Below are 16,967 nucleotides of genomic sequence, written 5' to 3' on the forward strand. Positions count from 1 at the left end.
TACTGCCTCTGCCTCCCAAGTAGCTGGGACTGCAGGTGCCTGCCACCATGCCAAGCTTTTTTTTTTTTTTTTTCCTGTATTTTCAGTAGAGACAAGGTTTCACCATGTTGGCCAGGCTAGTCTCAAACTCCTGGTCTCAAGTGATCCTCTCGCCTTGGCCTCCCAAAGTGCTAGGATTACAGGCATGAGCCACCGGGCCTGGCCTTGTAGCATTTTTCTTTAAATAAGAAAGGACTCAATGATAGTAAGTTTATTTCTGTTACCTATTAATGGTGCATACATAGGTTTTCATCATATTTTCCCCTGAACTTTCTAAATGTTTAAAGGTTTTGTAATATTAAAAACCGTTTACTAAGAAAGAGATGGCATTCTAGGTAATTGGAGTTCTAGATGGCTGGTATATAGACTGAAGAGACAGATGGAAGAGAAAAGAAGGACAGAAGAGAAAGAAAATGGCCAGGAGTAAGTTATCAGAGTGATACTGCTGTCAAGTGTGCTAGAGCAGTGCTTCTCACACCTCAAAATTCACAGCAGCCAAGGAGGATGGATTACCAGAATGTATAAAGAGCTCAAATAACTCTACACAAGGGATTTGCTTTAAGATGCAAATTCTGATTTCATAGATCTGGGACAGAGCTACGACTTTGTCCTCCTAAAACACTCCTGGGAGACGCCAATGTCCCTGGTCCTGGAGCACTGGTCACAAAACCCTAGAGTGTGGCGTCTGTAACTTGGCTACATGTTGGATTCACCTGGAAATCCTAGAAAATATTGATGTGTGCGTCTGACTTCCAAAAATTCTGATTTAATACATATTGGGATTCATCTGGCCACTGGGGTTTTGAAAAGTGATTCTAATGTGTAGCTAAATTTGAATACCCCTGCAGGGAGTCCAGGCCAGGTACCTTCCTGGTACACTGCCTCTTCTGAGGACTCCTTCATGATGCCTGCTTCCTGCAGTCTCCTTTTGAAGAGACTTTGGGCAGAGGTCACAAGAATGGACCAAGTGATGCTGCTTCTCAGGACAGACGACGTACCAGGTAGTGAGATCTAATACAGACATAGGCTGGGCGCCTGACAGGACTGCTCTTTTCTGAATGAGACCTCGCTGGTCAATTGCTTTAAGGACCTGCATCACAGTGATACACAATGCGAAAGTGGGAATTATGCCTATTTCTAAAGTGGATGCTCTCAGAGATGCTGCTAAGTGGCCAGATCTGTTGCTAGACTATCAAATCCATCATTCAATTCATTTATTATTTTCACAATTTACTGACAGTCTGATATGTGCAAGACACATAGCTTAGTGGAGAAGACAGACTTTTTCCGGCCCTGGTGGGGCTGAAAGTCTATCAGTTATGACAGACAGTAAGCAATTTATTATACAATTGTGAATTTATTTATAATGTAGTAATTGTCATATGCGTATTCAGGAGTCTGAGAGAAAGTACTTTCTGAAGAAACAACAGATAAGCTTAGACCAGAAGGGTGAGAAGTCAGCGAGGATAACTGAGTATGAGACAGGGGAAAGCTGCTGGGGAACTCTGAATGTTATTCTATTTTTAGGGAGTTTCAGTGACTTAAACGATTTCCTCTCTCCTTCTTCCTCAAGCGCTTTTACATAAAACCTTTAGTAACTGTGTTATCCTGAATATTTCACTGTTTTTAAAAATTATTTTTAGACTGAGAAAGCCAACTCGCACTAGTTAATTGTTTCTAACAAGACCAAATGGTGAGATGCAGCAACACACACGGAACAAGTGAGGGCCACTGTCTCAGCTGTGCTTCACTGTGGTACAGTCTGGGTAATTATTTGGAAAACAGTTTGAGTGGAAGAAGGGAAGTAAAGAATGTGAGAAGAGTCTGGAGGTTGTGAGGCCAGCCCAAAGGCAGGTGATATGGTCTGGCTCTTTGTCCCCACCCAAATCTCATCTTGAATTGTAATCCCCATGTGTCAAGGGAGGTTCCAGGTAGACATGGGGTGGTTTTCCCCTCACTTTTCTTATGATAGTGAGTGAATTCTCAGGAGAGCTGATGGTTTTAAAGTGTGGCACTTCCTCGTTCTCGCACTCACTCCCTCCTGTCACCTTGTGAAGAAGGTGCCGGCTTCCCCTTCACCTTCCGCCATGATGGAAAGTTTCCTGAGGCCTCCCCAGCCAGGTGGAACAGTGAGTCAATTAAGTCTCTTTCCTTTAAAATTACCCAGCCTTGGGTATTTCTTTATAGCAGTGTGAAAACAGGATAAAATAACAGATGTGTTAGATCCAGGTGTCTAAGTCAAATGCAATTTGAGAAACGAATCTCTAAATTTTATTAGGGAAGCAAGAATTGCAACTCAGGGCATACACACAAACCAGTGTCCAAAGAACAAGGAGAAGGTTGGAGGTTTTCTAAAAAGGAAAAATGTTATGTATTGTTTTTCCAGAAAGTTCATTGGCACTAGTAAAATTCTGGGGAGCTGGCAAGCTCTGATTGATGAGTGACAGTGGTGGGTAAAACTGGCCTTAGACTCACAGCAGGTTGTTTCAGTAGCTATGAGAGAAAAACTCGTTTCAGGTTCCAATAGGCAGTTTCAGCAGCTGGGCTTGTGGAAGATTTAATTCTTGGAGCAGGTGCTATATATCCTGAGTGCTTTCTCCCTGGTTCTTCTATTCTGATTTAGCTGAATATTACAAGAATGATCCAATTTGTACAATCAACTTTCACACAATGAAAAATGGTGGCTACTTATACAAAGGGCTTGGAGAAGGGATTGAAGAGAAGCCGCTAGTTTTGGGATGTGTAGTTATGGTATTTTGTGACTAATGGGATGTGGTCAATGACGGAGAGGAAGGAACCATGGAGGACTCCCTGAAGGACTTGATACACCTCAGGTTTGAGAAGGTGGTTCATAATTTCTTCATTTAAAAATGTATAAGCTTTGAGGAACTCTTAAATATTTCTTATTTGCATTTAGGTTAATTGAAGCCTATATTTCATAGATTGTTATGACAATCAGTATGTATTGTTCTTTAGGTCACTTTCTCAAAGCATGCATTGAGACACAAAATCTAACCGTAGTCCAGGAAAGGAGGCCCTAATCATATAATACCTTATAAGAATAATATGTTTAAATATAACAAATGAGTCACATTGAGTATTTCTCAGTACATTGAGGATTACACAGTATAATTAATTTTGGTCCATCTGATGCCATTCTTTTCATCCTAAATTAAGTTTCTTCTCAACCTCTGTTCTTAAAATGTTAATTGTATCACTATATTTGACATAGATGAGTGACTGCAGGGGGGCCAATGACTTCTACTTCAAGCCTTTTATCTCTCAATGGCCTCAAAGTCACAAATGATTGGCTTTAGGGGATGCTGCCATTAAAAAGGCAGACAAAACAAAACATTGTTGCAAACATAGCAGAAGCTGGTTTTATGACTTAGAGCTACACATATTAGTAAAGGGTCTAACAACTTTGGTGCATGAAATTTAACTACAGAAAGGACAAGCAACTGCCTCTGCTAGCCAGAACAAAAGCTAACATTGTGAGATTTCAGTGGCATAATATACGGGCTTCAAATAAGAGTTCTGGTCAGTGTGACATAAAGGAAGTGCTTCATTAGCTATCATAGTGCATACCTCTCAGCCTTGTACCACATGGCAGCATGCAGCAAAAGCATGGGCGCAAAGAATGAGCCATTCACTCAGGATTCATAATCTTGCTCTGTTTCAGCCTCCTGGGTTGACAGCTTTCAAGTTAAGCATGGAAGGTTCTAAAGAAACAGTCTTGCATTCTTCAGTGATATAGTTTGTTTTTGGAAAATGCTTATCTAAAATAAGGAGATAAAATGAGTTTAGCCTGTGAGCTCCATTTATTACATTAGCTGTCTTACCAGGGTGGGGTGATATTTTTATGCTTACTTTGAACGCTTTAATAAAATAGTTTTACTGAAAGATTCATCTCAAATAAAATCATTTGCAATTTCCATGTCATTCAACACTATGTAATTATATTAATATTCATTTTACAGTGAAAGCTTACATTCTAAGTAGAAAAATTACAGTAAAATGTTTCGCAAAGATACTGAGTAATGGAAAAATAATTCTATGTAGTAGTTTTCAGGAAAATCACTGTGAATTCCAATTCTGTCATCTGTAATCACAGACCCTTCTACCCAAGGAAAACACAAAAGTATATAACTCAGATTCAAATAAATGGCACATTTCTGTGTTCATTTTATAAGTCATCTGTGCTATGAAAGGAAACACATTATATTTAGAATCTCATTTATATTCATTTCCTAGATTCCAAGGTCAGTGTTCAATAGTATTGCCCAAAGGCTGAGGGACTTAACTTTACAAAATTGCATAAAGATGCCCAGAACCATTCTGAAATTGAACTACAATAAAAAGAATGTAAACAAGGCAGCTCTCTATTGGGCTAGTGTCAGAAAACCTAGACATTATGTTGTTATCATAGAATTTCCAAGACAAAGTAGCAAAAGAGATCATACAATTCAAATTCATATTTAACATTATTTGTTAAGTTGCATTGCTGTCCTTAAACATATCAGCCATATTTATTTCTAATATAGCTGAGTCATGTAGGACCTGCATTTGTTTTGAATTTTACTGGATACTCAGATGGAATAGTAGGAAATCATTGCCCAATGCCTAAAAACATTAAAAATCCTGAAATATACCAATCTGAAAAGAACTGAAAAAGTAACTTTCACTTATTTTCAAATAAAAATAATACTTTCTTAAGATAATTTCTTACTTAAACATGAGATGTGAGCAGTCACTCTGTAGGCTGGCCAGACAAGTTTATGATGGGGTCAGAGAATATAGCTTGTCCTCACAAGGCCCCCACAGACATGCTCCTAAAATAAACATACTTCTTAATCAACAGGTAGGTTCCTATATTTAACAATTTGTTTTTCTCAGTTAGAAAATCGCCAAGTTTTTATACAAAAAGTCGACCCCGAAAGCAGATTGTGTAATTAGCCTTTAATCTGGTTTTTGCATAAACTACACATCATGGATTAAATTGTACTCCTCCTCCCCTACCATTCTCAGGTTGAAGTCCTAACCTCCAGTATCGGAGAATGTGACCTTATTTAGAGATAGAGTGTCTAAAGAGAAAATCAGGTTGAAATGAGGCCATTTGAATAGGCATTAATCTAATGTGGCTAGTGTCCTCGTGAAAAAAAAAAAAAAATGGGCACAGAGAGAGGCATGGAGGGAGAACATCATGAGAACATGAAGACAGCCATCCACCAGTCAAGGAGAGAGGCCTGAAACAGATCCTCCCCTCACAATCCTCAGAAGGAACAAACCCTACTGATGCCTGATGCCTTGATTTCAGTGATAATATTCTTTACAAAAAAATCTCAGTGAGATTATGTGTTTTTTTTTAATCCAAAAAATTGTTGGTTAAAATGGGGGTGTTTGTAATGTCTAGGCTCAAACTTTTTGTGCTAGTTCATATTACAACAGTTCATTTTACAAATTGACAAAATCAATTTGTCTACAATTATTTAGAAAAAATTCAAATAAATATTGTATATTTAAAGTGTTCTCCTTTTTTTTTTTTTTTTTTTGAGACAGAATATTGCTCTGTCACCCAGGCTAGAGTACACTGGTGCAATCATAGCTCACTGCAACCTTGTACTTCTGAGCTCCAGCAATCCTCCTGCCTCAGCCTCCTCAGTAGCTAGGACTAGAGGTGCACACCTGGCTAAGCAACTGCAGCCACACCTGACTAAGTTTTTCATTTTGTGGAAACAAGGTTGGGGAGAGGTCTCGCTGTGTTGCCCAGACTGGTCTTGAACTCCTGTTCTTAAAGGATCTTCCTGCTTCATCCTCCTAAAGTAGAAATTATTTAAAAATGAAAAGTCACTACATGTGAAAGATTTAATTTTACTTTAATTTTTTAAAATGCAAAACTGGGTAAAGTGAATTCTGGCAATATTGAAGGAAAATAGATGGCAAATTTATTTAAAATCTTTAATTGGAGAGCTCGTTCTTTAGTAGTTATTTCTTCATCTGTCTATTCATCTACCTACTTACTATCTACCAGAGCTTTGCAATAATAGCATTTTACAGGACAACTATATATCATGCAGGTAATACTGACTGCTGGAATTTTTAAGTTCACAACATTTCAAAACTATGATAAATTTTATATATGTTTCATAAATCCAAGACAAATATAAATATCCAATTTTAAAAATGGGTAAGGTTATTAACTGTACTTCTAGTTCAAAATGTGTTGGAGGTGTTAGTCAAAGAAATTAGATATTGAAGACAAAGCAATTGCAGACATAAAAATTAAAAAGGAAGAGTCTATCTTAACTTATAGATAAGATGATTATATATTTGGAAAACCACAAGAAAAAAATCAGTGGAAAAACTGCTAGAGACAGGAGTTACAGGTAGGTTGAGGGTGTGCCAACAAAGGAGATAGAATAGGGGATTCTGCACCTTGATTTTGGTGGTGGTTACAGAACCTATATATGTGTTAAAATTCACCGAGTGGTACACTAAAAGAAAGAATTGGGTCAATTTAAATAAAAGATAACTTTAACAAAATAAAAGCTAGTGTAAAAAATCCAAGGGCAAGTAGGAAAAGGATTGATAAATTTGATATATGAGAGAAAAATCAAACTTTTACATGGCAAAACACAGCATAGACAAATAAACTGAGAAGAGCCATTTGGAACCAAGTCACAGACAAATGAATAGTATTTCCAAAATATGAAATCATTCTTGAGTATTGAAAAGAAAAAAACAAAATTTCTATAAAAATAGATAAAAGAATATACAGTACACATAAAAAGAAATGTAAATGGCCTTTACACACATGAAATGGTGTTCATTCTTACTGCTAATGAAAGGAATTCAATTTAAAATTACGCTGAGATATAATTTCTTATCCTTTAGACTGGCAAGAATCCATACATTTGAGAACATACCCTGCTGGCCAGGCTTTTGGGAACAGATGCTTCCGTACGTTGTTGTCAGAAATGTAATATGTGTACTGCCTATGGAGGGGGATTTGGAAGTAAGTAGAAAACTACATATGTTTTCATCTTTTGATACAGTAATCTCCCTCTAAAATTCATCTTGATAATATACCTCCACAGATACAAAGCAAATTTTGATTTCTTATAATAGCAAAATACCCATCAAAATGTGTGGATAAACTACACTACATTCCTACAATGAAATACTATGCAATCATAGAAATAAATTAGAATGATGTTTATATGCTGTTGTAAAGCGGTATCTAGAATATATTTTTAGGGAAAAGAACAGAAAAATAGCTATAAGGCAATGTGTAGAGTATGTCAATTTGTTTTTATAAGAAGAGGGGACCACATATGTATGAGAGACGTATTTATATTTTCAAAAAATTATTTTGAAAGATAAATCAAAAACTCTAAAATTATGATTATCTATAGGGAACATAATAGCAAGAACGGAGAATAAAACTAAACTTCTCTTCCTGTTCCTTTTCATTTTTTCATTTATAAAAAGTATTTGTACTTTGGAACTGTTAGGAAGTAAAACCCTTGAGGACTACATTAGCCAAATGCAGTCAGTAGACCTTCTTTGGATCCTGATTCTGACACTTCAACTTGCAAAATGCCATTTTTGAGGCAGTCAGATAAATTTGAGCACAAATTAATTATTAGGTGATATTAAGGAGTTATCGTTATGTGCTAGATGTGGTCATAATGTGGCTGTTTTTGAAAAGGCCTAACTTGTAAGAGAAACAAAATGAAGTATTTATGGACAAAATAATATTATATCCTAGAAAAAATGATGTACAGAAACTCTAAATTAATTTTTTAGAAAATCATGAGTGATGTGAGATTCTTTTCTCCACAGAAACAGCTCCTCACAGCGAGATTCCTGGCATCTTTAACTTAGTCTCTTAGGAGAAGAGCTAAACATTTCATCTTGCTTGATTCACAGAACCTTGCACAGTGGCACTTGCAAAATTTGGTGTAAAGGGTAGAATATTTTTGAAGGTTCTGTCAATTTAATCTGTATAGGAGAAACAGATCTCAAAAGCATTAAAATGTGCATAAATTTTGACCCATGAATTATGATTTCTGGAATTTATCCCAAACATATAGCTACAAATGTATATAAAGATTTAGCTAAAGGAATAATTTTTTCATAGCAAAAAAACTAGAAATACCTTGTATCTGAAAGTAGTTGTTAAATGAATCAAATAATGCAAAACCACCTTTAAAATTATGTTGAAAATAATTTTTACAATGAATGCAAAGGTTCATTTAATTAATAACTGGAAAAAACTGTTCATAAAACCAAAATTCAATATAATCTAGGTTTTAATTAAGAAATCCAAGAAAGAACATTACAGTACTTATCAATGTTTATAGTAATTATCTTTGGGAAGTCAGAATATAGGCAGCTTCTGCTTAAAATCAATATTTGTGGTTTATCATTTTCTTTTTTTAAAAAATCTGCTGTAAACCTATATTATTACTTTTGCAAAAAAATAACTATTAAAGTAGGAGGCAGCTAGTCACAAGGCAATTGACCAATTTCAGAAAAAAATAATAAAAACAAAGATGCAGAAAACAGAATACAAAGATCGAGATATTTGTGAGGTAAAAACTTTTTAAACAAAGATAAAGAACAACCGGTGAACCACAAAAAACATATTGAACAACTATAAATAAAATTATTTTTCATCATGAATGATATAAGATTCTTTTCTTCACAAAAATGGCCCTTACAGTGAGATTCTTGTCACATTCAACTTAACCCCTAGGAGAACAGCTAAACATTTCATCTTGCTGGATCCACGGAACCAAGCACAGCGTTACTTGAGAAGTTCATGTAAAGGGTAGAATATTTTTGGAGGCTCTATCAATGTAGTCTCTTTTATTAAAACTAGATTCCCACTTTGTACCCTGCACACCACTCGGAAGAGGTCTCTGCCAAATGCCAACTCATCAAGAAAACGGTTATGATATCTGGGAGGAGAATTGCTTGCCAGAGTGACAGATGCTGAAAGCTTGCTTTTCTCCCTCCATAGGAAAGGAAAGCAAGAGAGAAGGGGAATCACGAATTTGTTCTGACTTCTTCTTTCTGGGGTTGGCCTTATAGCTGCAAAGCATTCTTGATCATGAAGGAAAAAGCTAGAAGAAAAGCCTTGACCCTGCTCTCTGATAGGAACTAGGAAGAAGAGAAAGTAGCTGCAGAACAGTAATAGGAGGGGCATAGCAAGGTTAGGCCAAGAGAGCCTGATTGGACTCTTTCTCTTCTATTCTTCCTATCTCTCAATCCCCACCACAAGCAGCCACAGCTTGGTGCATAAAGGATTTTGACATTCCCAGCAGCCCCTGAGAGATGGCAAGAAGCTTGGGATTTCCAAAGGAAAACTATTACTCTTCATATTTGTTTAAAATCAAACTTTGAGCTGTGTTTTCATTAATCTTATTTGACAAATACAGTACTGTTGAGATATTTTATTCCTTAGATAACACACTTACTAGAATGTAAAACTGTCCACTGGGTCACGCTGAATATTACACAGAAATTAATTATACAATTTCCCACCCACCTTTATCTCGTTCTAGGATAAAGTTATTTTTAAAAATCAAGAGAAATTTAAGACACTTTTATAAAAAAGACAGATTAGCCCAGACATTTGGCATGTTAGAAGACACAGATAGATTTTATTTAAAGTATAGCCTCCTTGTTCAATGTTATGGATAAGATATAGATAAAACATGAATAGTGTGTAAATATGAATGTAAATATTCAGAGAATGAGGCAGAGATTTGAAATAAAAATAAATAAAATATTGAGCCTTACTGGAAATTACTCGGAATTATTCACAAATTACATGCTACCTCTTTTGTAAAGACTACCATTATATGACAAAATACAATTTGGGTTGAATAAATGAAGTTGGAATCTCCTTATCTTCAATAGGAAGTTGGCTCATATACTTGAGAGATGCTTTTTGAATATTTGACTTTCAGTCTTTGCCAAAATGAACATTTGGGGAATATATCTGGCTAGACCTGAATAATATCCCCCCAATCCCTAGCAAACACAGGAAGAAAGAGAAAGAGACAAAACTGAGAAAGAAGGTTGTCTAGGCTCTTAAAATTATCCTAGACATTGACTAAGACCTAGACTCAAGAACTATTATGGCCTAGGAAAAGTCCATCTGTAGAGTTAACATTTTATAATTTCTCACGATAATTAAGAAAACTCTACTGTGTTTTTAAAATAAACCCATTAATAAAAAACATATCCTGAGGAATAGCCCAAGTTTGGGAATTCAGTTAGAAAAAAGGTTAGATTTCCCTGAGCTGATAGTACTTATTTCCCCAAATCCTCTGGACCTGTGTAAGGTAAGATTTATTTGTTCCACAGCCATTCACTCAACAGAGATTTCTTGAATACCTGCTACGTGTCTGCTGATTGCTGAACACATACTAGTCGGCAACACCGAGATGATTTCTGCCTTCAGCCTTCATAATCAGATACTCTACAATCACATAGTTGGACACTATTTAAAAAAAAAAAAAAAAAGGGCTGGAAAGAGTTTAGGACAGGGGAGGGTATTGAGCCCTTCCTGAGGAGGTAAGACTCCGAGGAGGAGGATAAATTAACCATATTAAGAGTGAGGACGGGCGTGGATATGCCAGCCAGGGGGGACTTGTATGGACAAAAGGCCAGATAAACTGATTTGGAAAATTCAGGTGCCCCTACCCAGCCCCCCACCCCCAAACTTCAAGGTCGTCAGAATGCCGGAGCACAGAACACTACTTCTTACAGAATGGTTTCTGTATTTTGACTTTTCTCCAAAGACATGGTCTACAAGGAGGTCTCTTGGCTATAAACCCTGCAGACAAGTTTTTGCTTGTGCATCTTGTCCAGCGCGTTTTGCTTGATTTTTAAATCTAGATGCATTTAGGCGGGCGTACCCGTTCGGATTTGTCACAGGCCACCTAACTCTATTCGTCCCACACACGTGTGCCTCCTGTCTGATCCCTGGGAAACAGAGTTTGCAAGCTTTTCCCCTTGACTACTCGACTTTAGCACCAAAGAGAAGTGGGAGTGCAGAAGAAAGGGCGAAATCGCCAACCCAGTGTCAGCAGCGCAGGCGAACTGGGCGCTAGGGAGCGCGGAGGAAAAGGCGGGACGCAGCATGGTGGCCAGTCACTGCGCATGAGCGGGCCGCGTTGCCATGGCAGCTGGGAAGGCGGCGTCTCCCGGAAGCCGAGCTCCGCAGAGCTGACGGCATTGAGAGCCATTCCTGGAGGGATCCGCTCCTGACGGGTTCCTGAGTCAGTCTTAACCTGGACAAAGGAAATGAGGAGCCGAGCCTGATGCATTGTGATGGCCATCTGCCCAGAATCGGCCCAAACGGACAAAAGTGCTCTGACAAACCTTTCTGATGAGACTGAGACTTTGAAGAGCTTTACTGATGAGGTACAGACTTCCAGTTCATTCAGCTCCTCTGGAGGACGGCAGTCATCGCCCCTGACCTCTGGGAGCAAACTGGAGAGGGAAAAGCAGACTCCAAGCTTGGAACAAGGAGACAAACAATCTGAGCTTCTGGACTTCAAAAATTATGAAAAGAAGTTGAGGAAAAAATGGATCAACCACCTCAAGCACAAAGACTCTAACTTTGAACGGCACCAACCAGACACCAAACTTCAAACAGAAATCACTCAGGTATCCGATGAAGAATTGAATGCCCTGAAGTCTTACTGCACCATGAAGATAAATTTGATTCATCATAGAGGGGATTCTAAGAAGAAGACTAGCGGCAGACATAAAAAGCTGCATGTTGGATTGGATGCAGAGGCTTCAGAGAGAGATGCCTTAAGTGGTACTGTACCCGATGAACTTTTGAACAGAATCTACTTTAAAAACTTGAAGACAACGCCAAAACAGAAGGCAGCAGCTAAGCAACACATATCTTCTCAGTGTCCCGATTGTAACAGGAAAAGAGCAGAGCTGGCCCTGTCTGCCTTTCTGAAACAAAAGAAGACTTTACTGGAGTCATTTCTACTTCAAGAGAAAATAGATGAACATCTTCATACCAAAGACTTTCTCACCCGTATTGGAGAAGCACATCAAGACTTTCCTAGGCTTTCAGATGACCCCAGAATAATCTGGGAAAGACTGACTGGGAAAAGTCATAGGAGATACTCTGGTTTTGAAAGATCAGATACAGAGCAGAAGATGCAGCGAGATGGAAATAGTGCTTGTCATTTACCCTTTTCTCTGCCACTTCTCAAGCCACTTACTCTAACCAAACCAGAGCTGGTGATTGTTAATGATAATGTGTAATGTGGGTAGATGTCTTTGTTGTGTATTTGAGTAATTACCATAATTTCTACAGGCACTTGGGAAACTAACTTAAGACTTTACTATGCTTCCTTCACAGATTTGAGGACTAAGAACTTTCCCTTTTTTTTCTGATTATAGAAGGCACTGTTGTAGTTAGAATTGTTACAAAAACTTTTACAAAAATCCAAGAGAGCTATGTTGGTAGTTTGGGCTAGGGTGTTGATGGTACAGAAGCAAAGTAGTATGGGGATGTAAGAGAAACTTAAGAAGTAATAACTGTCTTTGGCGATCAAATGGCTATGGGGAATTAATAAATAGATGTTTGAAATGTTATTAAATCTCTGACTTGTGCGTCCGGAGGAATGATCATTAATTTCATTAAGATAGGAACACCAGAAGAGGACTGTGTTTGATGGGAGTGATGAAGAGTATGATTATTTGGACATATAAGGTGCAGTCGGGACATGCACATTGACAGTTTGAGGAAACATTTGATTATTTATTTTTGCACTTCAGAGGAAAGATATAGCCTAGAGGTGCAAAATAAATTGGCGAGAACCGGGGGAAGGGTGGGGATCAATGGAATTTAGCTGGAAATTGAAGCAATGGATTCTCAAACTTTTTTGGAAGTGACTAGAGTAAGAAGAGAAGCAGGGTTGATGCCAACTATTGAGAAATGTCAATTAATGGCTAAGTAGAGAAAAATAAACCTGCAGTAAAGGTTGTGAAAAAATTATCAAGGGGATCAAGGAAATCAGGAATTTATAGTGTCATAGATGCTAAGGAATGAATATTTATAGAAGAATAATTATCTAACCATATCAATCAACAGAGAGGCCATGTAAAGATGATTTAGTAATGTATTGGGCACTGTTGACCTTAGCGAAAGCCATTTCACTTATAGAAATGGGATAGACAAAGTAGATTGAGGAAAAATGTAAGTAAATAATGAAGGGATATAGACTACCCCAGGCAAAATTAGCTGTAGGGGGAAAACGAAATAAAGCTGGGGGCAAGTGTTGAGTTTTGAGGGAAGAATGCTTGAATAAATTATCTAGACAACCATTTTGGTCATGAAGATTTTATGAAACTTCTGTTGTTCATCCAAATATATGTAATGAGAAAACAGTATTATTTCCAAGGAATGCCATGGCATTTTGAAAACACATTTATGGGGAAAAATGTTAGATGGCATTCTGAGAAGTCATTTATTATCTATTTCCTCTATAAAAATATAAAACCATAGGATTAGTGGCATTACCTGGAGGTCGCTTTTCTACATGTCTAACCCCTGAATTATCTCAGTGAAAAACCAAATTGTTTTTGCAAAAATCAGCATAGAAGAGTTTTTGTATTGTACTTCATTGTTACTCTTGAAGACCTTCATTTGTGTATAAAGATACTATTTTTTCCCATAAAATTTAACATATTTCCTCTTAGTCATGCTAAATGGAAAATGACCATTACCATTTTCATAATAACCTTTTATTTGAAATCCATATTATGTCATGCTTTGTCTTTGACATCTCAGTATATTCATGTTTTACAGAATCAAAATTCTGAATAATTTTCCCTTTAGAATTCCCCCATTAAAGGTCATGCTCCACCCTTTCAGTCAACCAAGCTAGAAATCTGAGTCATCTTTTGTTCTTCCTTTTTTTCAACTCAACCCCAAGCTAACTATTTTTCAGCAAGACTTTCAGCATACAGTTCCTAAATGTCAGCATACAGTTCTCAGAATTATTATTTTTTAAATTTGTTATGTATTTATGATTGAGACAGGGTCTGGCTCTATCGCCCAGGCTGCAATGCAGTGGTGCAATTGCTGCTCACTGCGGCCTCCATCTCTAGGATTCAGGTGATCCTCTCACCTCAGTCTCCCCAGCAGCTGGGACTACAGGTGCATGCCACCACCCCTGGCTACATTTTTTTTTTTTTTTTGTATTTTCAGTAGAGAAGTTTTGCTGTGTTGCCCAGACTGATCTGGAACTCCTGAGCTCAAGCAATCCACTTACCTCAGCCTTCCCAAGTACTGGGATTGCAGGCATGAGCCACCGTGCTCAGCAGCCCAGAATTATTTTTCTAACACACCAAGCTGTTCAAGTAATTCTCTTGATTTAAAACAAAACAAAACTCTAAGTCGTTTATCTCTGCTATGGAAATATTTCAAAGGAATTAAGGTTACATAGTGGTTCTTTAACATCTGGCCCAACTTTACCTTTCTGTTCTCATATAATCCCTCCCCCGTATATTCAATCCTCTCTATAGTACTTCCCTGAGTTGTTTTGTGTCACTATGATTTCTATGTGCACATTTGTTTCACCTAAATTCTCTTAACTTCCCTTTCCTCCTGGCATACTCTCCCTCTTCTTCATCGTCTTCCTTCAGCTCTCAAATTGTATTGTCCTATTTTTATGATCAAAAGTTGAAAGAATATTAGACAGCTTAGTTTGCAGAGTCTCCCCTCTACCCTGTAACTATCCAACCTCATTCTAGACTAACCTACCAGACTCCTGTCCTGCCAGGGTTAACTCTCTACTTGCTGGACCATCGTGCGGACAGGTGTCTTGGGATGAGAGCACAGGAGAAGAGAATTCACAGAATCAGGGAGTGGACATTTACCCACCAGAAGTATTTCTGTACTTTAACCAATACAACCTTATTATTGGATAGGGGATAAATATTGATATACCTATAAATAACGACTTACTTTAATTTCTTATGTATTCTTCCAGTGCTGTTTTATGCAAATACAAACACCAAAGATTGTTTATTATATGCTCTCTTCAGAACCTTGCTTTTTTCTCCTTTTGTTTTTCTTGGGGTAAAATCTGCATAACAGAAATTTGCCACTTGAGCCATTTTTAATAGTACCATTCAGTAGCATGACATCCATAATGCTGTGCAACCATTACCACTGTTTTCAGAATTTTTTATCACCTCAAACAGAAACTCTGGACCCGTTCAGCAATAACTCCCCATTCTCCCCTCCCTCTGGTACGTGGTCACCTCAAATGTACTTTCTATTGCTATAAATTTGCTTATTTGAGATACTTCATATCAGTGAAATCACGCAGTCCTTGTCATTTCGTGTCTGGCTTGGTGTCAAGGTTCATCCAAGTTGTAGCATGTATCAGAACCTCATTTTTATAGCTGAGTGATATTCCATTGTATGTATATGTAATGTGTATGTGTAACATGTATGTGTATTCATTCATCTGCTGAGGGACACTTGCATTGCTTCCACTTTTTGGCTATTGTGTAGCTAATTAATGCATTTTTCATTTTAAACAATATAAAAAGATATTTCTGGGCAATACACAGTTTCAAGTAGAAAGTTATCTATTATTAATTTTAGACATATTTGATGATTTTCTAAAATTTTGAAAGAGGATAAAAATTCTTAATGCTCAAACCTAACATATATATTTTGCCCCTGAATATTCTCAAAGGGGTTGGATATCTTTTCTACAAATACTTTAAAGTTGCACTCAAGAGATTCTAATACAGGTGAAAAGGAAAGTTCATCAGATGAGGTGCTAAGAAACCATGTATTTTCGTAATTGTTTCCACAACACTAAAAATGTGTCTAGCCACTTAGTACATAATTATACAAATGTATAATTTATATGATTATAATATACAAATCATACAAATATTTAATATTTTGTCATATAGATTTAGTACCAAATAGACTAAAATTCTGTGTCTAGAAACAAATCTGTTTGTTAAACAGCATTATAGTAATGGAACTCTTGAAACAGAAGTAAGTGATGATGCCAGACTGAGAGAAAAGTAAGCTCAATCCTCAACATCTGAGTCCTTCAAATTCCAGTCTCAGAACTGTTTAGGCATGTTTGGGACACCCAGCTTAGAATACCTCCAATTTTAAGTGTGTTAGTTTGTTTCATGATGAAGCCTAGTATAGTAATTTAGCTCATTCTGCAGCAACATAGCAAACAGGTTGAAAAGAAGTAGGGATTGTGACTGCGTGTGAGGTCTCCCTCAACTTTGCCTGAAAGTGACAGATAAAAAATAAATACACAACTAGTTAATTTGAGAAACACAAAATGAAAACATAGTTGAACTTCTATTATCAGTTGATAATTACCCTTTGGAAGGGAGAATTCGGAAATTTTCCAACTTGCAGTCAACTCAAATTACAGTGAAAATTGCAAACTTCCATCAAAGTGTCTAATGCAATCATAAGGCCTAATTTTGATGAGCCCACTGTGTGTTGAGGTATTAATTGACATTTAGGAGAAAATTTATTGTAGTCCTCCCACTCAAAATTTGCTCTGGATATCAGGACTAATGGTGCCACATATGCACCGAGAGAGTATGAAGGTTTATTTACTCATGTAATGAGGGTTAGGAGGGAGGTAGGAGGGGCAAGCTCTCAAGCAGATCTGAAAATGGCTCAAAAGTGAGGAAAGAGACTAGCATGACTTCTATTATAATTAGGGTGTGGGGCTTAGGGGAGGATTCTCACGTCTGGACTGGGGCTTGGGTATTTTGAATGTCCTGCTACACCAAATAAGGGAGCATATGGGCTTTCTTATCAGCTAGCACAGATACGGGGCAGAAGAGTGGGGCTTGAAAGCTTTCAGCTGTTAAAC

The 16,967-nt window shown here is 37.3% G+C and overlaps 1 protein-coding gene across 1 annotated transcript; it reads left to right on the forward strand.

Annotated features, from left to right (window-relative positions):
- Positions 1–11,246: 11,246 nt before the first annotated feature.
- Positions 11,247–12,681, forward strand: CUNH8orf48 (chromosome unknown C8orf48 homolog). The gene has a single exon (XM_033225880.1). The coding sequence runs from the start codon at positions 11,389–11,391 to the stop codon at positions 12,346–12,348; it is 960 nt and encodes a 319-aa protein (XP_033081771.1). The 5' UTR covers positions 11,247–11,388; the 3' UTR covers positions 12,349–12,681.
- The last annotated feature ends 4,286 nt before the right edge of the window (positions 12,682–16,967 follow it).

Source organism: Trachypithecus francoisi, unplaced genomic scaffold (genome assembly GCF_009764315.1).
Source record: "Trachypithecus francoisi isolate TF-2019V2 unplaced genomic scaffold, Tfra_2.0 Contig01440, whole genome shotgun sequence".
In the NCBI taxonomy this organism is placed as follows: domain Eukaryota; kingdom Metazoa; phylum Chordata; class Mammalia; order Primates; family Cercopithecidae; genus Trachypithecus; species Trachypithecus francoisi.